The sequence below is a fragment of the Salmo salar genome, chromosome ssa25, assembly GCF_905237065.1.
Source record: "Salmo salar chromosome ssa25, Ssal_v3.1, whole genome shotgun sequence".
NCBI classification, from domain to species: domain Eukaryota; kingdom Metazoa; phylum Chordata; class Actinopteri; order Salmoniformes; family Salmonidae; genus Salmo; species Salmo salar.
Window position 1 is genome coordinate 19,603,052 of NC_059466.1, and position 25,289 is coordinate 19,628,340.

Below are 25,289 nucleotides of genomic sequence, written 5' to 3' on the forward strand. Positions count from 1 at the left end.
TATATATATATATGTGTATATATATATGTATATATATATATATGTGTATATATATATGTATATATATATATATATATGTATATATATATGTGTATATATATATGTGTATATATATATGTGTATATGTGTATATGTATATGTATGTATATGTATATATATGTATATATATATGTAATAATGTATATATGTATATATGGAAATGTATATATGTATATATGTGTATGTATGTATATATGTATATATGTGTATATATATGTATATGTGTATATATGTGTATATATATATGTATATATATATGGGAAATATATGGGAAATGCCACCCAATTGTCATACTTGGTTAAAAGTAAAGATACTATCTGAATAGAAAATGACTCAAGTAAAAGTGAAAGTCACCCAGTAAAACACTTTGAGTAAAAAAGTATTTGGTTTTAAATATAATTAAGTATCACAAGTAAATGTAATTGCTCAAATATACTTAAGTGTTAAAAGTAAAAGTATAAATCATTTCAAGTTAAAAATAGCAAACCAGATGGCACCATTTTATTTTTTACATTTTATTTATGGATAGCCAGGGGCAACCTCCAACACTCAGGCATAATTTACAAACAAAGAATGTGTGTTTAGTGAGTCCGCCAGATCAGAGGCAGTAGGGACGACCAGGGATGTTCTCTTGATAAGTGTGGGAATTGGACAATTTTTCCTGTGCTGCAAAGCATTCAAAATGTAAAGAGTAGTTTTGGGTGTCAGGGAAAATGCATGGAATAAAAAGTACATTTATTTTCTTTCGGAATGTAGTGAGGAAAAAGTAAAAGTTGTCAAAAATATAAATAGCAAAGTACAGATACACCAAAAATGACTTAAGTAATACTTCAAAGGATTTTTACTTAAGTACTTTACACCACTGCAACTACATCACACCTGCCAGACACACATTCTCACACCCCCAATATCCAGCGTCCGCGTCACTCTACGCCACATGGCCTCAAACTGCACTATTTTGTTTCTGTCCGTCGTCCACGCACTTTCAACATTTAGATAATAAAGCATTTAACCTTTCAATTGTGTTAAGGGCGAAGGATTGGCTGATTTCCAGTTAAGTATACGTTTTTTCAAGATGATTGACCAGAAAAGTATCATCCGACTCATCGGGTATCTCACTGCACCCTCATATGCCATGTGTTGAAATATGCAGACTGTCAGGGGTGCGTACTGGCGGCAGAGAAGCCAGACACAGGAGAGCAAAACTGTGTTTCCAACGGCTCAGTTTAATCATCAAAACCCACCGGATACAGAACAATAAAATAAATGGGTACATAACCCGACGCACACCAGAACATAACGTGCACAAGCACTGACAACAAACAATTGCGGACAAGGACAAGGGGGGGAACAGAGGGTTAAATACATAACATGTAATTGATGGAATTGGAACCAGGTGTGATGGAAGACAAGACAAAACCAATGGAAAATGAAAAGTGGATCGGCGATGGCTAGAAGGTCGGTGACGTCGACCGCCGAACGCCGCCCGAAAACAAGGAGAGGGACCGACTTCGGCGGAAGTCGTGACACTGACAGATGGATTAAAAGTACATTTACATTGTAATACTTCTGACAGCCAACTTTCTAACTCCACCCATACCTTGTTGACTTTTCCAAGAAGGCATGGATTATTGAGTCATTGTTCATTTTACACTTAAGACATGACTGCCGCTGTGCTTTATAATTTCTTAATTCGTTCTTACTGGATTAAGTGTACATTTTCGTTAGTCACGTTCCAACCTTCCTTCCATCTTGTGCCAGTATCAGTTCCTTTTAAGTCTTGTTTACAATAGTTTAGATTTTTTTAAGAGATTTTGAGTTTGATAGGCTCTCTGCAAGGTTTGTATAGCTTACATATCAATATCCTTTTCTGACTCAAGTGGGATTCCCTCAAGATTGCTCTGATGTCCAAAAGATTTCAAATCGACATTTTGTGATATAACATTTTTAAGTTGCATGTATTTGAAAATAACTGCATTGGTGAATCCAAAATTGCTTTTTAATGCTGTCATGGAAATACATGTATTTCCTATGGCCAAGTCATTTATGGTTTCTATGCCTTTAGTTTTCCATGTAGACCAATTTATCCGGGAATTCTGAAAAGCTATCCAAGGATTGTTCCATAGGGTTTTCTTTTTAGCGAGTGATATTGGTTCTTGTAGAATACGTTTAAATCTCTTAAAATGTATTTAAAAAGATTCTCATCAATGCTAAAGCAAAAACAGGTTTTAGAAATTTTGGCACATTTATAAAACAAACAACAACTGAAATATCATATTTACGTAAGTATTCAGACCATTTACTCAGTACTTTGTTGAAGCAGCTTTGGAAACAATTACATCTTCAAGTCTTCTTAGGTATGACGCTACACGATTGGCACACCTGTATTTGGGGAGTTTCTCCCATTCTTCTCTGCAGATCCTCTCAAGCTCTGTCAGGTTGGATGGGGAGCATCGCTGCACAGCTATTTTCAAGTCAAGATGTTTGATCGGGTTCAAGTCCAGGCTTTGGCTGGACCACTCAAGGGCATTCAGAGACTTGTTCCGAAGCCACTTCTCCATTGTCTTGGCTGGGTGCTTAGGGTCGTTGTCCAGTTGGAAGGTGAACCTTCGCCCCAGTCTGAGGTACTGAGCGCTCTGGAACAGGTTATCATCAAGGATCTTTCTGTACTTTGCTCCATTCGTCTTTCCCTCAATGTAAATATTATTAAAGTGGCATTATCCTGACTAGTCTCCCAGTCCCTGCCGCTGAAAAATATCCCCACACCATGATGCTGCCACCACCATGCTTCACCGTAGGGATGGTGCTAGGTTTCCTCCAGACGTGACGCTTGGCATTCAGGCCAAAGAGTTCAATGTTGGTTTCATCAGACCAGGGAATTTTGTTTCTCATGGTCTGAGAGTCTTTAGGTGCCTTTTGGCAAACTCCAAGCAGGCTGTCATGTGCCTTTTACTGAGAAGCGGCTTCCGTCTGGCCACTCTACCATAAAGGTCTGATTGGTGGAGTGCTGCAGAGATGGTTGTCCTTCTGGAAGGTTCTCTCATCTCCTCAGAGGAACTCTGGAGTGCTGTTAGAGTGACCATCGTACCCTACCAAAGCCCTTCTCCCCCGATTGCTCAGTTTGGTGTGGTGGACAGCTCTAGGAGGTGGTTCAAAACTTCTTCCATTTAAGAATGATGGGGGCTGCTGTGTTCTATGGGACCTTCAATGCTGCAGAAATGTTTTGGTACCCTTCCCCAGATTGATGCCTCGACACAATTCTGTCTAGGAGCTCTACTGACAATTCCTTCGACCTCATGGCTTGGTTTTTGCTCTGACATGCGCTGTCAACTGTGGGACCTTATATAGACATATGTGTGCCTTTCCAAATCATGTCCATTCAATTTAATTTACCACAGGTGGACTCCAGTCAAGTTGTAGAAACATCTCAAGGGTGAACAATCGAAACAGGATGCACCTGAGCTCAATTTCGAGTCTCATAGCAAAGGGTCTGAATACTTATGTAAATAAGGTATTTCTGTTTTAATTTCTTAGAAATTAGCAAAAATGTCTAAAAGCCTGTTTTTGCTTTGTCATTATGGGGTATTGTGCGTAGATTGATGAGGGAAATTTTTGTTTTTCATCAATTGTAGAATAAGGCTGTAACATAACAAAATGTGGAAAAAGTCAAGGGGTCTGAATACTTTTCGAATGCACCGTACACTAGGTGTACAAAATATTAAGAAAACCTTCCTAATATTGAGTTGCACCCTCTTTTGCCCTGAGACAAGCTTCAATTAATCGGGGCATGAGCTACAAGGTGTCGAAAGCATTCCACAGTTATGTTGGCCCATGTTAACTCCAATGCTTCCCACAGTTGAGCAAGGCAGTTAACCCACTGTTCCCGGGTGCCGATCACATGGATGTCAAATAAGGCAGCCCCCCGCACCTCTCTGATTCAGAGGGGTTGGGTTAAATGCGGAAGACACATTTCAGTTGAATGCGTTCAGTTGTACAACTGACTAAGTATCCCCCTTTCTCTTTCCCAGTTGTGTCAAGTTGGCTGGATGTCCTTTGGGTGGTGGGCCATTTTTGATACACACAAGAAACTGTTGAGCGTGAAAAACCCAGCAACGTTGCAGTTCTTGACACACTCAAACCGGTGCGCCTGGCACCTACGACCATACCCCCTTTAAAGACGTTTAAATATTTTGTCTTGCCCATTCACGCTCTGAATAGCACTCATACACAATCCATGTCTCAATTGTATAAAGGCTTAAAAATCCTTCTTTAACCTGTCTCCTCCCCTTCATCTACACGGATTAAGGTGGATTTAACAGGTGGTGACATCAGTGAGGGATCATAGCTTTCACCTAGATTCACCTGGTCAGTCTGTCATGGAAAGAGCAGGTCGTGTTCCTAAGGTTTTGTACATTCAGTGTATATTTCAGTCATATTGAAATAAATATAATGTTCAGTCAATTGAGTTCTATTGTTGTATGCTACACTATCACATTTTTTCCTCAATATATTTCATGATGTGTTACAATGTGCACAATTGGAAATGATGTAGTCAATTATATTCATAGAAGCCACAATCTATCTGCAATATTAAAGCTGATATAGCCCCTAAAAAAGGTGATATCTCCCTAGGAGCTGAACCATCGCCAGGATTGTGGAATGATTAGAACGTTAAATTAAGATTTGAATTAAGAAAGCTTATCAGAGAGCAGCTCTGCCTTTCTTTCAATCCTATCAGTATCGATACAGTACATGGTCCAGCGACACACTTAACGAACGTTCTTTCTGCATTGTGTTTTGGGAAACACATTTTACGTACATTTTTGTAGTAAAGATGCATCGTTAAAACACTCGCAAGCCTAAATTCCATCGCAATCGAGAAACCGGGCCTAGGGGTGTGCTCCGGAGGTTTGTGTTTTTTGGGGGGAAATTATTATTTGTGATTTGAAAGAAACTCCAGGCCACTTGAATGTCTAAAACGAAACTCAGCAAAAAAAGAAACGTCCCTTTTTCAGGACCCTGTCTTTCAAAGATAATTCGTAAAAATCCAAATAACTTCACAGCTCTTCATTGTAAAGGGTTTAAACACTGTTTCCCATGCTTGTTCAATGAACCATAAACAATTAATGAACATGCACCTGTGGAATGGTCGTTAAGACACTAACAGCTTACAGACGGTAGGCAATTAAGGTCACAGTTAGGAAAACTTAGGACACTAAAGAGACCTTTCTGCTGACTCTTAAAAACACCAAAAGAAAGATGCCCAGGGTCCCTGCTCATCTGCGTGAACATGCCTTAGGCATGCGGCAAGGAGGCATAAGGACTGCAGATGTGGCCAGGGCTATAAATTGCTATGTCCGTACTGTGAGATGCCTAAGGCATCACACCTGGTACAGGATGGAAACAACAACTGCCCGAGTTACATCAGGAATGCACAATCCCTCCATCAGTGCTCAGACTTTCCGCAATAGGCTGAGAGAGTCTAGACTGAGGGCTTGTAGGTCTGTTGTAAGGCAGGTCCTCACCAGACCTCACCGGCAACAACGTCGTCTATGGGCACAAACCCACCGTCGCTGGACCAGACAGGACTGGCAAAAAGTGCTCTTCACTGACGAGTCGTGGTTTTGTCTCACCAGGGGTGATGGTCAGATTCGCATTTATCGTCGATGGAATGAGCCTTACACCGAGGCCTGTACTCTGGAGCGGGATCGATTTGGAGGTGGAGGGTCCATCATGGTCTGGGGCGGTGTGTCAGAGCATCATAAGTCTGAGCTTGTTGTCATTGCAGGCAATCTCAACGCTGTGCGTTACAGGGAAAACATCCTCCTCCCTCTTGTGGTACCCTTCCTGCAGGCTCATCCTGACATGACCCTCCAGCATGACAATGCCACCAGCCATACTGCTCGTTCTGTGTGTGATTTCCTGCAAGAAAAGAATGTCAGTGTTCTGCCATGGCCAGCGAAGAGCCCGGATCTCAATCCCATTGAGCACATATGGGACTTGTTGGATCGGAGGGTGAGGGCTAGGGCCTTTACCCCAGAAATGTCCAGGAACCACTCTTCCTTGGTGGAAGAGTTGGGTAACATCTCACAGCAAGAACTGGCAAATCTGGTGCAGTCCGTGAGGAGGAGATGCACTGCAGAACTTAATGCAGCTGGTGGCCACATCAGATACTGACTGTTACTTTTGATTTTGACCCCCCCTTTGTTCAGGGACACATTTTTCCATTTCTGTTAGTCACATGTCTGTGGAACTTGTTCAGATTATGTCTCAGTTGTTGAATCTTGTTATGTTCATACAAATATTTACACGTTAAGTTTGCTGAAAATAAACGCAGTTGACAGTGAGAGGACATTTCTTTTTTTACTGAGTTTAGATATACAGTATGTAGAAGTTATAATGGACATATATATATTTTTTTTAATATATATTTTTTTTTGTATTTTTTTTTCTATTGTTTTTGGACAAACAAATTGGTCTGAAGAAAATCTGTGGCCCTCGAGATAAAATTATTGCCCAACCCTGTTGTTGACAAACACAACACGTGCAGATAGCTGGCAAGCAGGCAGGCACAAACAGTTACACTGACTTACACACACACACACACACACACACACACACACACACACACACACACACACACACACACACACACACACACACACACACACACACACACACACACACACACACACACACACACACACACACACAAACAAACAGACAAACAATCCTTTCTGTCACAGTCAATCAGTGTGATTTTGTCTCTTTGGTTAAACCACACAATTGCAATCCATGTCAATCCAACGAACCATGTAATTACATTTATGTGAAGGAAATATGAAGGTATTGGAGTAAATAAGTTATGATAGAACTGTCATGTTCAGCAGAGCGGCATGTTTTCTTGTTTAAAGTTTTTTTTTAAATGCAAATGTAATTGCTTATATAAGATATATAAGATTACATTTGTCCTCTGAAAATCTTCTCTCTTATATTCAATGGTTTTTACACTCGCATTATATACTGCTCAAAAAAATAAAGGGAACACTTAAACAACACATCTAGATCTGAATGAAAGAAATAATCTTATTAAATACTTTTTTCTTTACATAGTTGAATGTGCTGACAACAGAATCACACAAAAATTATCAATGGAAATCCAATTTATCAACCCATGGAGGTCTGGATTTGGAGTCACACTCAAAATTAAAGTGGAAAACCACACTACAGGCTGATCCAACTTTGATGTAATGTCCTTTAAACAAGTCAAAATGAGGCTCAGTAGTGTGTGTGGCCTCCACGTGCCTGTATGACCTCCCTACAACGCCTGGGCATGCTCCTGATGAGGTGGCGGATGGTCTCCTGAGGGATCTCCTCCCAGACCTGGACTAAAGCATCCGACAACTCCTGGACAGTCTGTTCTGCAACGTTGGGTTGGTGGATGGAGCGAGACATGATGTCCCAGATGAGCTCAATTGGATTCAGGTCTGGGGAACGGGCGGGCCAGTCCATAGCATCAATGCCTTCCTCTTGCAGGAACTGCTGACACACTCCAGCCACATGAGGTCTAGCATTGTCTTGCATTAGGAGGAACCCAGGGCCAACCGCACCAGCATATGGTCTCACAAGGGGTCTGAGGATCTCATCTCGCTACCTAATGGCAGTCAGGCTACCTCTGGCGAGCACATGGAGGGCTGTGCGGCCCCCCAAAGAAATGCAACCCCACACCATGACTGACCCACCGCCAAACCGGTCATGCTGGAGGATGTTGCAGGCAGCAGAACGTTCTCCACGGCGTCTCCAGACTCTGTCTCGTCTGTCACGTGCTCAGTGTGAACCTGCTTTCATCTGTGAAGAGCACAGGGCGCCAGTGGCGAATTTGCCAATCTTGGTGTTTTCTGGCAAATGCCAAACGTCCTGCACGGTGTTGAGCTGTAAGCACCACCCCCACCTGTGGACGTCGGGCCGTCATACCACCCTCACGGAGTCTGTTTCTGACCGTTTGAGCAGACACATGCACATTTGTGGCCTGCTGGAGGTCATTTTGCAGGGCTCTGGCAGTGCTCCTCCTGCTCCTCCTTGCACAAAGGTGGAGGTAGCGGTCCTGCTGCTGGGTTGTTGCCCTCCTACGGCCTCCTCCACGTCTCCTGATGTACTGGCCTGTCTCCTGGTAGCGCCTCCATGCTCTGGACACTACGCTGACAGATACAGCAAACCTTCTTGCCACAGCTCGCATTGATGTGCCATCCTGGATGAGCTGCACTACCTGAGCCACTTGTGTGGGTTGAAACTCCCTCTCATGATATCACTAGAGTGGAAGCACCGCCAGCATTCAAAAGTGACCAAAACATCAGCCAGGAAGCATAGGAACTGAGAAGTGGTCTGTGGTCCCCACCTGCAGAACCACTCCTTTATTGGGGGTGTCTTTGCTAATTGCCTATAATTTCCACCTGTTGTCTATTCCATTTGCACAACAGCATGTGAAATGTATTGTCCATCAGTGTTGCTTCCTAAGTGAACAGTTTGATTTCACAGAAGTGTGATTGACTTGGAGTTACATTGTGTTGTTTAAGTGTTCCCTTTATTTTTTTGAGCAGTGTATAAATACTTGCTGTTCTAATGCAAAGGAAATGACTTAGAACTTTATGCTCTAATCGTATAACTATTTAGGCCCAGCATTGTCCTTATTCACACGTTTCAGCTCCAACGGGAAGAGAGACATTTGTTGAGTATGAGTCACAACTTCCTGCTTTCTAGCTAGCTGGCTCTAAAAACACCTTCACTGGAAGAGAAATCCTACAATTATCCTGCTTTCAGATATCAACGCTCAGAGTGCTATTTCTGAGTTGAGTAACTCATTGTTTGTCTAATTAGCCTGTTTCTGAGGTATTAGAGCTGCTATTAGTGAGCTAAGAACAGAATAATGCAACAAGTAATTAAGTAATTGCATTATGTTTAGTAAGTGTTTAGAACATTTGTAGAAAGCTGATGTTCTTTTCCTCATGTACAATTGCAGGTGTTCCAGCTCTGTTCGTGGCAGCATGGGCAGTTGTCCGGGCAACACTAGCAGATGGAAGGTGAGTGAGACACTAGTCCAAATTCAGTATTTAGGTAATTAATGTAGATACCGTATCTAATAGCTATGTTCAACGATCTTCTCACCAGATGGAATCCTCCAGCTATGGCCCTTGCAAGCACCTTGGCAGGCTTCCATTATACATCCCCTGTTCTTCATATGCACTATATAAATATGAATTTATGTAGAGTGCCCTTACCAGTAGCAAGTGCACCATATCTCCTCCAAGGAATTGGGATGCAAAACATCATAATATTCAACATCACAATAGTGAATACATTTAAATTAACATCACCGTAGTGAGTAGATTTACCTCTGTTTCATAGCTTTCTAGATAATTATATTGGTTTGAGCCTCCATCCCTTTCATTATTTTGCTCTCCGCTCCAGGTGTTGCCATGTCACACCCTCAGCCTTCATTTGAGCATCTGTATCAGCATGATATGTTGGATGAATCTAGACAAATTATTTTATGCTGTGAGTCCTCAAAGGTCAAATAGGGGGTGCTTATATTTGTCCTGTTTCACACATGTACAAGTGCATATCCCATTCCCCCTGAGACACCCTCGGAGAGTGGGGTCACGGCCATGTACGAGACAAATTCTGCTGGCTGGGTAACAGGCTTTATTTAGCCCCGGTGCCAGGATAGAGTGACTAAGGGGGCAGTTGAAATCTGCGAGAGGGCACAATATTTTGGGGTTCTTGCATTGGAACGATATTTAATTATCTAAACCTGAGGAAAACTAAAACTAAAATCATTCAATGCTGAGCCTGCCCTCTGAAGCCCCGCCTTCTTGGCTATAATTCATTACCTTAATTCTTCGCTCTTCAGCGCGCCTGAAGGAAGAATGTGTCACGCAATTTAAACACTTTTTAAGTACTCAAAGACTACGAGATTCAGCTCCCACTTAGGTGTCTGTTAGTGGGGAGAAAGTACTCGTCCCCCTAGATGTTGCGAGTTTGGTCTTGGTATTGTTTTTTTGTGTTTGTTAAAAGCTCACTACTTTCTGCTCTGCTTGTGTAGCCAGTGCTTGAGTAAGATGGCCAGTGGTAAGAGTAAATTCAAAAATACTTCTTGGGATTCCCTTCATTCAGCCATCTGGTGCTACCTGGTTATGGCGAGTTCATGAATGTAGAGGTTATGGAGGAGAAGGGGTTCATTTTCATAGGGGTTCATTTGGATAGAAAGCTGGCAAATTACTTAGCACCAGAGGCTAACAAGGGGGCTTATTCTAGCATGGTGCTTCCGAATAAACAGTGTCAGTTCTCGGGGGATCAGCTGGACAAAGTGTACCAGGCTGAGGATGTGGCAGCCCGGTCATTGAATATGGTCATAATGCTGCAGATATTGATTAAGACCGTGGAGGCGAGGAAGCCGGTTTCAGAGCTTCTCGACACAATGCTATTGTACATTTTGTGCTGCGTCTGTCCCGCTGTACTATCCTGGCTGTGGGGGAAAGTATGGGGGCGACAGTGGTGGCTCAGTGCCACCTCTGGTTGACGTTGTCCCGGATTCCTGAGAGGGACAGGTTGCAATATTTGAATGAGCCAGTTTCGCCAGCAAGGTTGTTTGGCTCGGCTATGGAGTACTTACTGGCCATTTCGAGGAGAAAAAAAAAGAGGACGCAGCTTTTCCGGGACTTTTCCCATGAAAGTCCTTTGCGGGTCATCTCGGCAGTTCCCGAGGCATGAAGGAAAGGGTCCAGGCCAGAAGCGGGTTTCTCCGGGCCAGGGGGTGGCTTCGAGGTCAGTTTATGACCATCTTGGTGCTTCTGGGCTTTACCTGGCTCATCGTGCTCTAGCAACTCCTTGTGGCGGGCTGGGCGACTGCAGGCTGACCTCGGTTGTCAGTTGAATGGTGTTTCCTCCAACACATGTGGCTGGCTTCTGGGTTAAGCGGGCGGTGTTAAGAAGCTCGGTTTGGCTGGTCATGTTTCCAAGGACGCATGACTTGACCTTTGCCTCCCTAGCCCGTTATGGAGTTGCAGCGATAAGGCAAGATCGAAATTGGGGAGAAAAAGGGGGTAAAATACCAAAACTATATATACACTACCGTTGAAATGTTTTGGGTTACTAAGAAATGTCCTTGTTTTTGAAAGAAAAGCAATTTTTTTGTCCATTAAAATAACATAAAATTGATCAGAAATACAGTGTAGACATTGTTAATGTAGCAAATTTTTTATGGAATATCTACATAGGCCCATTATCAGCAACCATCACTTCTGTGTTCCAATGGCACATTGTGTTAGCTAATCCAAGTTTATCATTTTAAAAGGCTAATTGATCATTAGAAAACCCTTTTGCAATTATGTTAGCACAGCTGAAAACTGTTGTCCTGATTAAAGAAGCAATAAAACTGGCCTTCTTTAGACTAGTTGAGTATCTGGAGCATCAGCATTTATGGGTTCGATTACAGGCTCAAAATGGCTGGAAATAAACGACTTTCTTCTGAAACTTGTCAGTCTATACTTGTTCAGCTGACAGAAACCATATGAATTAGCTAATAGCAATTACTATTTACAATTCATATCATCACGGGTGAGCTCACCATTGATAAAAATAATTGAGTAAAACACTTTCTAAAAAATTTAAAGTAATCTGACGATAGATTGTGTTCTCGCCGCCATATTTGTTTTTCATGTCAAATGAAGATAAGAGGAGATAAGATGAGTTTGGTCTGCAGTATTAATATTGATGGGGGTGTGTCTTCTACCATATTTAACGTCGACTCAGGGAGTCAGGAAGCAGGTGCCATTGGTGAATTTAATAATAACGAACATAGAACGATACAAAACAAGCGAAACGTCTGCCAAGTAAACATAACCAATACTACCTGATAACAAAAGAGTGCTATATAAAGGGTAAGTAATCATGGAGTAATGAAGTCCAGGTGTGACTGATGAGACGCAGGTGTGCGTAAAGATTGGTTGCCAGGACCGGTGGTTAGTAGACCGGCAACATTGAGTGCCGGAGAGGGGGAGCAGGAGTAGACTTGACAGGAGTAGACCCCAGGGGGTGTTGTGGGGAATGTGATCAGCCAGGGGACAAGGAACCACCAGCCTGAGGAGGGAAACATGAAAAGATGGTGAGATCTGGTAGTTAAGTGGGGAACGGCCCTACAAACTGGGGACTCGGCTTCTTACAGGGCAGGCGGAGTGGGAGGTTCCTGGTGGAGAGTCCTTTCTGATGGCGGACGGTGTGCTCGAGTCACGTGTGCATCGTTCCATACCTCTTCTGTGCGCCTGACCCACTCGTCCACTGCAGGAGCTTCGGTCTGGCTCGGAGTCTAATAACCCAGAACACACTGGAAGGGAGTCAGCCTGGTTCAGGAGTGTTGCAATGAATTTAGCCCAAGGAAGGAAATAGAGCCCAATCCCCATGTCGGTCCTGGCAGTGACTCCTCAGGAACCTCCCTAGCTCCTGGTTCATCCTCTTCACCTGCCTGTTAGATTGAGGCCGGTACCCAGAAGTGAGGCTGACCGTGACCCCCAGCTTCTCCATGAAAGCCTTCCAAACATGTAATGTGAATTGGGGTCCACGATCAGATACGATATCCTCCGGAATGCCATAGTGTCATAAGACCTGCTGGAACAGTGCCTCAGCGACCTGGAGAGTGGTAGGGAGACCAGAGAGAAGGATGAAACGGCATGATTTTGAGAATCTGTCCACCACCACCAAAATTGTGGTGAAACCATCAGAGGAGGGGAGATCAATGACAACATCAATAGACAGATGAGACCAGGGATGCTAAGGCACGGGAAGGGGTTTTCTTGCTGGAGCGCACCGGGGAGATTTAGATTGAGTACATACTGAACATGAATTGACATAGTGTGCAACGTCCTGTGCCAAAGTGTGCCACCAGTATTTCTCAAAGGGATTGAGTGGTGCGGGTGATACCTGGGTGTCCAGCAGTGAGGGATGCGTGTGCCCAGGTCAACAATCGATCTCTGACCCCTGTGAGGACGTAGTAGCGCTCTAGACGGTAGGCGGCAGGAGCGGGTTCCCTCTCCTGAGTCTGGCGGATGTCCACATCTATGTCCCAAAACATGGGACCAACGATACTGGAGGACCAATTGATGGGCTGGCAGACACTCACAGGGCCTCCACTGATGTGGAACCACAAGGTGCAGGAAAGCAGATCCTCTAACATCCTGGTCCCCAGGTGGTAATCCACCTCTCTGACAAGGAGATGGTGAGATTATGGAGTTGGAGCCACGGGAGTTCAAGGAAGACTTTGTGTATGGGTGCAGAGGCGATGAGGAAGGAAAGGCTTTCCTGATGCTTGGGTCCCATGGTTAGGGTGAGTGGAGCTGTGACGTGCCGGATCACAATGGTCGCATGGACCAGAAACGGAGAGGAGAGCGGCTATGAAGTGATGTGCAGGGAGGAGGCAAGGGCCTGGTCAATAAAATTCCCCGCAGATCCGGAATCCACTAGAGCTGTAGAAACAATAGATGAGGGAAAGCCAGCTAGTGAAATCGATACTAAAAAAAGTTTGGTGGAAAGTGATGATGGAGTACTCACGACCTAACCCAGGAGACTGATGATCACAGGGCCGTCCCTCTGCTCTCTTGGATTCTAAGTTGGGACGTACCGGGCACCGTTGAAGTTGGTGCTCCTCCTGGCCGCAATAGGGACAGAGCCCTAACTCTCTCCTGATGGCATCGCTCAGCCGCGGGGAGGCATGTGGCCCCTACCTCCATGAGTTCAGGCTCTGACTCAGAATGGTCAACGAGGGAGGGAGAGAGGTGATGGGGGTGCCGACGCTCCCGAAGAAGGTTATCCAGATGGATGGCCATCACGATGAGTGTGTTCAAGGTTAGATTGTCGTTTGGATCTCTTTGCAAATCCTCTTCTGAATAGGGTGCAGAGCACCGGCTCATACTCCGCTGTTGTCTGGCCATCCTGCCATAGTTGGAGTAGGCGCTCACCCCCATCTCTGCCCTCCGAGGGTGGATTGTCAAAGACCCCCTGAACCCTTCATAAGAACCCAGCTCCTTCTCTTCCAGACAGCCATAGCCCACTCCAACGCCTGTCCGGTCAGCAGGGAAATAACCGTGGCAACTTTGGACCTCTCGGTGGTGGGGGCTCCCATGTGATCATAGAAATCGAGGGAGCACTGGAGTAGGAAGCCACGGCATTTGGAGTGAGACCTGTCATATTTGTCCGGGAGGGACAAACAGGCATCGCTGACCTGGGCGGACTGTTGGATGGGCTGGGGTGCTGGCTCGCTGGGTTGACTTGTCGTAGAAAATTCTCTGCTTGTTGGAGGTGACACCCCTTGGGGAAGGTTGAGACATTTAAGAACGCAGAGGACCTCATCCATAGTCATCCCCAGTTGTGCCAGCTGGTCGTGGTGTTGGCAAAGTAGGTGTCCCTGTTCGCTGACCATCTGGGAGATGTCCTGATTAACTGCTGCTTCCATTTGTTGAGGTAGTATTCTGTAACGTTGACGCAGGGTGTCAGGAAACAGGTGCAGTTAGTGAGTTTAATAATAACTAAGATAGAATGATACATAACAAGTGAAACATCTGACAAGGAAACATAACCAATGCTACCCGATAACTGATAACAAAAGAGTGCTATATAAAGTGTAAGTAATCAGGAAGTAATGAAGTCCAGGTGTGACTGATGATGAGACGCAGGTGTGTGTAAAGATGGGTTGCCAGGACGAGTGTTTAGTAGACCGGCAATGTTGAGCGCCGGAGAGGGGGTGCGGGAGTAGATGTGACACCATCATTCACTTCCCTTCAGTCACTTCCGGATGTTTACTCGAAAGATCCCTTCACCTCATTTTGTTATAACATCTTTGTTCTGACAGACGTTCACGTGACACCACGAATGCATTGCATAATGTCAACAAACATGGCTCCACACATAGCTGGCAAATATCTTAGCATTAGCTCATCATAATCAGTAAACCTTCCAAAAAGTATGTTACACATATCATATGTGTCCATTGCAATCTATGCAATAATGCATCATTTGTGACCAGTACTTGAAAACATGAATAGAACAGTGAATACATTATGCATTATACGGTAGGTATGCTACAGTAGGAACGACAACACAGTACACAGAAAATAATGAACTTACTTTGATAGGCATGCATACATGTCCAAAGTTATTATTTGTAAAGAAAACAACAATGAAGGCAATCCGAGCACAAGCCGGAAAATTTGCCGGTGGGAAAAGGTTTGTGCAAGAATGTGCAAATGTCTGCATACTTCATCTGGGGAACCACTGGGGAAGTGCTTGGGCTCTCATTGAAGAGAGAAGTTTGTCCGGCTCAGTAACGCCTCAAACATAAATTGTCTGCAACAGTGAAATGGGCTACTTGTATGTGAATTAGTGAGGAGGCGGAAGACACTTCAATTCAAACTGTTAAAAAAAAGAATAATTTGAAATTGACAAGTTGAAATATTAGCAGGCAGTGTGTCTTGGTTTGAGGGCAGTGCGGGTTAACTGTCCTGTAAAGTGTAAAGTGCATGGATGAGTGAATATGTGTGTGTGAACATGACTGAGTGGAAACTACGTAAAACTACAAAGGAACAAACAAAACAGGATCATACCTGGAGGAGCAGGGAGAGAGATCACGCGACATCACGCGCATAAAAATACTCAAGCTGGTGCAACCATTAGAGATATTTGGAACTCACACGTGAAAAGGTTTTAAAGGAGTATCTCCTTTTCAGAGCTCTTTGGTGGACATTTTGATGTTCTCGCAAGAGCTCATTTCCACATTGAAGGGCCTTTCATTTTCCACACTGAAGGTTTATATGGCAGCCATCTCGACATGTCATGTAAGGATTAATGGCTCTACCCCGGGTTCACATCCTCTGGTGGTGCGGTTCCTGAAAGACATGCGTCTGCTCAGACCAGTGTCTAAGCCTATGGCACCGACCTGGCTTTGGTCCTGGATGCTCTGTGTAAGCCTCCGTTTGAACCATTGGAGTCTGTAGACCTGAAGGTCCTTTCCTACAAGACTGTCCTCCTCATGGCCTTGGCGTCGGCCAAGCACGTTGGGGATCTCCACGTGCTATCAGTACACCCTTCCTGTTTGGAGTTCGCGCTTGGCGACTCAAAAGTGATGTTATGTCCTAATGCAGCTCTTTCTTCCAAGGTTACGCCTATGACTTACAGGTCCCTGGCTTTCGAGCTGTTCCCTTTCACACCTCCTCCAATTGCTTCTAGTGAACAACAGAGGTTGCATGACCTATGTCTGGTGTGCTCTTTACGCCTGTATATTTTACCAAGTCACGACAGATGTTCTGTTGTTTTGGACTTGTGATTGTTGTCTATGGACTTGGGCTGCAGTAGGAGCGTATCTGTGCGACAAGTTGCAGAAGGTTATGGTTCCCTATATGGGGCTCTGACAGTTCAGTCCTCATGAGGCTCTGACAGTTCAGGCTGCTCCGGTAAGTATTAGGGAAAAAGGTGGCTTCTGTAACCCCTTTTTGGAGCTGGTAGAACCTGTATGTGATTGGGCTGCCATGGGCCTCCTAGTTTGGTACCCACTGAGCCAGCCTGGGGTGTGATTGTACGTCCCCATAGTATGTTATACTGAGTGACCGACTGAAAGCGAAGATACAATTATGAATAGACCTACTGTTCCCTGAAGGACGGAACGAGGTTTAACATATTTTTGCCCTGCGCCATCACTGAAGAGCGGTACTGAATTGAGGAAAATAATGCGGGGCTTCCGATGTGGAGCTTGGCATCTATTGGCCCGTTGGGCGAGTTTAGGAGAATATGATATGAGAATTCTTCAGGAGAATATGATTGGTCGTTGACTCCCCATAGTATGGTATACCTTGTTCCCTCCTTCAGGGAATAGTAGTTATATTCATAACTGTACAATACATTTTCCCATCCAAAAGGATGCTTGGTCATGTCTATCTTCAGTGTGTGCTAAGATTCTCAGATTTATTTAACTATCTCACTCAGGAACCCTATGATTTCATTCTGAATATCGTGTGACGTGAATGTGGCATTGTACTGTAGGGTATGGTTCCTGGCAAGTGCCTTGTCTTTTCTGAGTGTATATCGTAGACATAGAAAGTCCCCTGTCCGCCTCCCCTCTGGACTCTATCACGTCTAATGTCCCCCTCATTGGTTGCTGGTTTAAAACAAGGAACTCAATAATGTCCACAATCACCGATAAATACATGCAATTTCTTGCCAGTTGCCCAAACCTTAACAAGTGTCGATACCTCAGTTCCCATAGCACTTTGAACTAGTTTTTCTATCAATAGTGCAGTGTATTTCAAATGCTCCTGGCTTTATGCATGCCTAGCGAATTCTTTGGTACTATGAATAGCATGCTTCCAGTTAGAATTCCCAGCTTGGGTGAAGGCCTTGTCTGTGTTAGCATTGGACCCAACACAGAACTTTCGACATGGGAAACAAAGTGCTGCATCTGCAAAAAGCGAGTATTCCAGCCACTCTCTTCCTATGAACCAGTTGCTAATAAATGTTTTTGGACAGAAAAGATGCAGCTAGGGTAGGATTCTCCTCTGTTCCAAGATCGTCAGGAACGGTTGGAGGTGGAGGGGGCTGTGGAGCCATTATCCTGGCAGCGCCAGGATAATGGGGGGTGGTACGCATAGCTAGCTGGAGCTCAACAGCTTCATCGCTGCTGGGCTTGGCAGCGGCTTTGGTGGTTTGATGCTGCTACTCAAATCAAATCAAATGTTATTGGTCACATACACATATTTAGCAGATGTTATTGTGGGTGTAGCGAAGTGCTTGTGTTCCTAGCTCCAGCTGTGCAGTAGTATCTAACAATACACACAAATCTAAAAGTAAATATTACGACGAGCAATGTCGGAGTGGCATTGACTAAAATACAGTAGAATAGAATACAGTATATACATATGAAATGAGTAAAGCAGCATGTAAACATTATTGAAGTAACTAGTGACCAGTGATTCCATGTCTATGTATATAGGGCAGCAGCCTCTAAGGTGCAGGGTTGAGTAACCGGGTGGTAGCCGGCTAGTGATGGCTATTTAACAGTCTGATGGCCTTGAGATAGGAGCTGTTTTTCAGTCTCTCAGTCCCAGGTTTGACCACCTGTACTGACCTCGCCTTCTGGATGGTAGCAGGGTGAACAGGCCGTGGCTCGGGTGGTTGATGTCCTTGATGATCTTTTTGGCCTTCATGTGACATCGGGTGCTGTAGGTGCTTAGAGCTAATGCTTTTTAAAGCAAGATAATTACAGGCGGATGCATTATATCACGTTATTCACACAGCCTACCAGCGTTTTTCTCACTTTTTATGAAAACCAAAAGGAGTCATACCTAACCACCCAGTGACTTTCCATAGCCCCCCTACACGCCCACACACACTCCACGCTCTGTCCATGGTGCTGATACAGCTCAGTGGAGATGCAGATTTCACGCCAGGGCAGCAAGTAGCCTAGTGGTTAGAGCATTGGGCCAGTAACTGAAACGTTGCTCGTTTAAATCCCCGAGCCGACAAGGTGTGTGTGCTCTGTCGATGTGCCCTTGAGCAAGGCACTTAACCCTAATTGATCCTATAAGTCGCTCTAGAGAAGAGCATCTGCTAAATGACATATAGGAACATAAAACTAGTCGGAAAAGTTTCAACTGGGAGGTTTAAGCCCCCTTTAAGGGTCACACAGTTTACCTGTAGCCAATTAGCTAAACAAAATAGTTGGTTTGTTACATAAATGTCCCAAATGGAATATGAATCCTGTTCTGCTTGTCTATTAGTCATGGAAATTAATTTCCCCCTGCTGTTACTTAGCACCTTTCTTAATTAAGGACCGGAGCGGGGAATTAGCCGCCTGCCGCAAATGTTAGCTGAGGAAATCTGATCTCTCTCTCTCTCTCTCTCTCTCTCTCTCTCTCTCTCTCTCTCTCTCTCTCTCTAACAAGGCTGTGTAAATGGATCAATTTAATTTCTGTGTTCTTGGTTTGTTTATAGATGATGTGCAAATTCCAATTATGGCTAGCTATCATACATAAATGTGGCACATTTTTGGAATGAAAATAAGACTTTTGCAGACTTTTTCAAACAGCTTCCTATCTAATGTGTGACCAAAAACCTTCCAAATCATGTTAGCAGAATGTCTACCCAGAATCTGGGATGGGTGTTTTATTTTCAGAGCTTGTCGTTCTGCGATTCATGAAGTAAACACCCCTAACCGGATTAAGTGTGCTCCAATAGCGGGTAAACAAACCATTCTGACAGAATAAGCTAACACATTCTCACATTGAATGGGTAGGCAGACATAGCCTTTGCCATTGGCCCTGATGGAAGTCAATGGAGCTCTCTTTAACTGCCCTGTCTGTCACTGTAATGAATATGGAGGAGTCTCTTAATGGAGTTCATTATCCTACCCCAGGAATGTTAAGTGCAGTTCTCCTCTTTCTCCAGCTCACTGTATCTCTCTCTCTCTTCACCTCTTTCGCTCTCTCCATCTCTCCACTTCTCTTTCTGTTTCTTTGTTTTGATCACCCCATATTTATTCCTTCACTCCCGCTAACTTTATCCTCATTGTTTGTCTTTTTTAACCATCTATTTTACTCTTCTATTTTCTAGGTGCTGGGAGTTAAGTGCTGGGAACATTAAGTGGATATACCAGGTTCCCATTCTGACAGCCATCGGAGTAAGTCAGAGAAATGCTTTTCTTTTTGCCTGCAATCTCAGTCTCAGGATTGGTGCAGTTTAAGGATGACACGCTTCCTCAGGAAAATAGATCAACTATTCCCCCTAACTTTTCTCTCTGTTTCATAACAAACACACAGCTGAACACCCCTGTGGCAGGGACACGGACTGATATGAGAGCAGGAAAGGCAAACTCAGTTCACATGATAATTGCTCTTTCTCTCTCGTGTGCGTGTGCAGGTGCGCATGCGTAGGTGAGAGCGTGTGCATGCGTGCGTCTGTTTATGTGAGGGTATGTGTGGGCGTACGTTTGTGCATGTATACGTGTGTGCATGTGCTTATCTGACGATCCCACCAATTATTCAGCCGTTAACACCCACAATGAAGTATAAAAATACATCTCCTTTCCCTGACAGTTGGAATCGAATGTGTAATAATATCATTACCAGAAAAATAACAACAACATTGTCAATAATATGTAAATCCATATAAGGAGCTGAGCAGCATCTAATGAAAGTCAGACAGGGACAACATGAGTTCAGAAGTCTCTAATGACCTTGGTGACCATGATGTTACAATTGCGAACACTACAGGACAGAGGCCAGAGAGGCAGGAAATGGAGATAGGAGGATAGCGAGAGATCATTAGAATTCCCAGAATATAATGGGGCTTTAGGTCTATCGTAGGCATGAGTATATAATATACACATAATGATTATGATGTTTAGTTCGTCTTGTTGTGTAATTTGATTCACTGATTGGTTCAAACCTTTGTTATAGAGTTGTTCTTACCTTATCATAACGACTACAGTGCACACAAATCCTTGGGAGAAAATATAGACAACCAATGAAGTATATACTGTATGTTTACAGCCTCAGTATTTATTTAGTTCAGACGACCTACTTTTTTGTCAGTGTGTGGGTTATCGGGAGCTTTAAAGATTAGACACACAGACCTGCCTGCTGAGACCCATCAAGCTAAGTTGTTTCAGAAGCTGAAGAAACAGACACAGTATGACTGTTACGCTCGTTGTTGGAAGGATTGGACCAAGGTGCAGCGTAGTAGGCGTACATATTCATTTATTAAATGAACACCGAAACAAAACAAAATACAAACGAAAACGTGACATTCAGTAGGGCATACAGCACAGTACCAAAAAGAAGATCCCACAAACTAAGGTGGGAAAAAGGCTATCGTTGTCTCTGATTGGGGATCATACTTAGGCAGCATTTTTCCCACCTTAGTTTGTGGGATCTTGTCAGCTGCCTCTGATTGGGAACCATGCCTGGCAAACAAAGAAATAGAAAAACTAGAATGCCCACCCAAATCACACCCTGACCTAACCAAATAGAGAAATAAAAAGGCTCTCTAAGGTCAGGGCGTGACAATGACGATGTCTGCTTCTTACACTGTCTATGGGGGTCTCTCGCATGAATGAAGCGAGCCAGAGAAATTTGAGAATCTTTAACTGGAAGAAAATTGCACTCCGGCAAAATATGATCGATTTTGATGGAGTTAAAACATTCAACTCTGCCCCCCATTGCCCCGCCATCTCTGTGTTAACTCTGGGAAATCATTTTTATGCAGACTGCGATGTGAGCAATAGTAACTCCTTTGGAGGCACACTTACAGTATCTTATCATAAGAGCCAATTTGCCAGTTGCAGCTTCCACTCCACTGACTGTCTGACTGACTTTGAAGTGTTATCCTTTGCGGTGGGAGTTCACAATACCTGATCGGATCATGTAGGATTAATAACATACTGTACATAATTTAAATCCTTATGTTGTTTCTGTTCACGTTTCACTTACTCGATCAGCCAGACTATGTATTCGAAAGCAGGTGCGTTGTTAAATCTTACATTAAAATGAATTTTGCCTCGTGGCCGGCTGTTTTAATCAGTTATTCTCCCATCCTCTCTGCCGGTAAGCAGCTTTGGTCTCAGTCTCTGTTCCCTTTGGGTCTGAGACTGGAGGGAATGTATACAATTACACTGATTTGAAATGAAGGAGTATGAAGTGATTGGGATCTGAGGAGGGTGATCTGAATCTATAAGTAAGGTGGAATGAATAAGAGATCAAAGTTAAGTCCCAAATGGCACCTTGTTCCCTTTTTACCTGGTCAAAAGTAGTGCATTATCAAATAAATAGGGTGCCATTTGGGACGTAATCAAAGAATCTGGCTGGAATGAATTAACTGAGGTTGAGATTGGTTGTCTGAAAAGATTATATATTTTCTGAGCATATACTGGATCTGGGTCTGAAGGCTTTCCATCCAGCCCTGCTACTCGTCATTTAATTATGGTCCAGGGAGAATACTTTTTAGTTAAATAGTTAAATATTTGAATGAAAGTGTGTTAGTTCAGGGCTGGCTAGCTCTCCAGTATGGGATTTGGAAAACATTCTCACTCATATGGTGAGAATAGGCTGTCAAAGGCCGATCATATAGCTTATCATAGAGTTTTTTAATCAGATGTCACATATACACGCTACATGAATGGTGAAACAAATTAAGCCCCAACAGTCTCACCAAGATGGTTGAGATGATCAAATTAAAATTCCATCCATTGCAGTCTGTTCCCACTGCAATGGATGGCACAATAACCAATCACTCTAAACTGAGACTACTGTTGAATGTATTTTGTATTCCTATTGCCATGATTTTTTTCATGCAAAGTGATAGAATGGTGTTTAATGGATGTTCAGTTTCATTAGGAACCCCAATCCAAAAGCCCTCTCAGAACAAAATGCCTAAATACATAAACGACAATTTGCATTTTTCCAATTATTTCATCGTATTGTGGCAAAGGCGTTCAACTGATTGCCACACATGTCCAAAGTAATAATTTTCTTAATGCTGTTCTCACCAGTCACTGAGAGGTTTTCCTCAGAGAGAAACGATCATTCATCATAAATTGAACAATGACCTGATTCCGTTTATGAGTCAGGTATATTTCTGAGTTTGGAATCGAATGCTGCCTCAACACTCGGAACACTCCTTGAAGCCCATTACAATGCCTATAGTCTCCCTTATATTAGATTTGGAGTTCTATAACTCACACTCGTACTTGTGCTGATTTACTTTATGTAATGATATACAGTGCCTTCGGAAGTTATACAGACCCCTTGACTTTTTCCATATTTTCTTACGTTTCAGCCTTGTTCTACAATTGATAAAATTACTTTTTTTCATCATCAATCTACACACAATACCCTATAATGACAAAACCAAAAACAGGTTTTTAGTTTTTTTGTATACATTTGCAAAAATGTCTAAACAGAAATACCTTATTTACATAAGTATCCAGACCTTTGGCTATGAGACTTGAAATTGAGCTCAGGTGCATCCTGTTTCCATTGATCATCCTTGAGATGTTTCTACAACTTTAATGGAGTCCACCTGTGGTAAATTCAATTGATTGGACATGATTTGGTAAGGCACACACCGGTCTATATAAGGTCCTACAGTTGACAGTGCATGTCAGAGCAAAAACCATGCCATGAGGTTGAAGGAATTATCCGTAGAGCTCCGAGACAGGATTGTGTCGAGGCACAGATCTGGGGAAGGATATCAAAGAATGTCTGCAGCATTGAAGGTCCCCAAGAACACAGTGGCCTTCATTATTCCCTAAATGGAAGAAGTTTGGAACCACCAAGACTCTTCCTAGAGCTGGCCGCCCGGCCAAACTGAACAATCGGGGGAGAAGGGCCTTGGTCATGGAGGTGACCATGAACCCGATGGTCACTCTGCCAGAGCTCCAGAGTTCCTCTGTGGAGATGTGAGAACCTTCCAGAAGGACAACCATCTCTGCAACACTCCACCAATCAGGCCTTTATGGGAGAGTGGCCAGACGGAAGCCAGTCCTCAGTAAAAGGCACATGACAGCCCACTTGGAGTTTGCCAAAAGGCACCTACAGACTCTCAGACCATGAGAAACAAGATTCTCTAGTGTTATGAAACCAAAATTGAACTCCTTTGGCCTGGTCTGGAAGAAACCTGGCACCATCCCTACGGTGAAGCATGGTGGTGGCAGCATCATGCTGTGGGGATGTTTTTCAGCGGCAGGGACTGGGAGACTAGTCAAGATTGAGGAAAATATTAGCGGAGCAAAGTACAGAGAGATCCTTGGTGAAAACCTGCTTCAGAGCACTCAGGACCTCAGACTTGGGCGAAGGTTCACTTTCCAACAGGACAACAACTAAGCACACAGCCAAGACAAAGTAGGAGTGGCTTCGGTACAAGTTTCTGAGTGTCCTTGAGTGGCCCAACCAGAGCCTGGACTTGAACCCAATTGAACATCTCTGGAGAGTCTTGAAAATAGCTGTGCAGCGATGCTGAATGGGTGACATTCCCCAAATACAGGTGTATTCATGGGTGACACTCCCCAAATACAGCTTGTAGCATCATACCCAAGAAGACTTGATGCTCTGATTGCGTCCAAAGGTGCTTCAACAAAGTACTGAGTAAAGAGTCTTAATTCTTATATAAATGTGATATTTCCATAATTTTTTTCATACATTTGCAAACATTTCTAAAAACCTGTTTTTACTTTGTCATTATGGGGTATTGTGTGTGCATTGATGAGGAAAAAAATGAACGATTTAATACATTTTATAATAAGGCTGTAACGTGAAAAAGTCAAGGGGACTGAATACTTTCCGAAAGTACTGCACTGTACATTAACATGGTAGATAGAACCTGTGTTTTCAGTGTAGCCACTGTATGGTCTATAATCTATCAACTGCCTCCTAACAGTTAAACCCATTTTCTCTATAATAGGATTATGAAGAGATATTAAGTGCTAAGAAAATAGGCTTTTCAGATAGAGCTCAAGAATGCAGGGAATTGAGACGAGATTAAAGAAGTGAGGCAATTAGTTTCAAGCAGAGGAGTTGTACTCTCTGCAATGAAGTGTCTAGTATCTCTGGCTCGGCTAATTAGAACTTTTTCCAATTGTCTTTTCAGCTCAACTTTATCCTTTTTGTGAACATTGTGCGAGTGCTGGCGACAAAGATCAGGGAGACCAATGCAGGGAGATACGACACAAGAAAACAGTACAGGTGGGTAGATCAATGTCACAGTGACATTGGCAAAGATTTACATTTACATTTTAGTCATTTAGCAGACACTCTTATCCATAGCGATTTACAGTTAGTGCAAATATTTCTGTAAGATGTCTGTAAGGACCTACTAGTTATTTGAAACTCTATGGATTCAAATGTGAAATTGAATTTCACAATGAAAGTCAACTGTAAAGAAGGCATTCTACCTTGAATTATTTCTAAATGCACAATGTGTTTTAGGCTGCAGAGTTGCACATTTGAGATGAAATATGCTATTTACACCGCTCTGAATTTTGTTTTCTTTTGATTTGAGCTTTTGTTCTTCCTTTCATGTTCCCTTTTGAAAATAACTTGATACAGTGAGGGGGGAAAAGTATTTGATCCCCTGCTGATTTTGTACATTTGCCCACTGACAAAGAAATTATCAGTCTATAATTTTAATGGTAGGTTTATTTGAACAGTGAGAGACAGAATAAC

General features: G+C 43.4%; 1 protein-coding gene across 1 annotated transcript in view; it reads left to right on the top strand.

Moving 5' to 3' along the window:
* The window catches only part of LOC106586291 (parathyroid hormone 2 receptor), a 153,825-nt gene that overhangs the window by 113,167 nt on the left and 15,369 nt on the right, over positions 1–25,289 (top strand). The window contains exons 10-12 of the mRNA XM_045707894.1: positions 9,056–9,116; positions 19,684–19,750; positions 24,715–24,809. Coding sequence (XP_045563850.1) covers positions 9,056–9,116; positions 19,684–19,750; positions 24,715–24,809 — 223 coding nt within the window. The remainder of the gene's footprint in view (positions 1–9,055; positions 9,117–19,683; positions 19,751–24,714; positions 24,810–25,289) is intronic.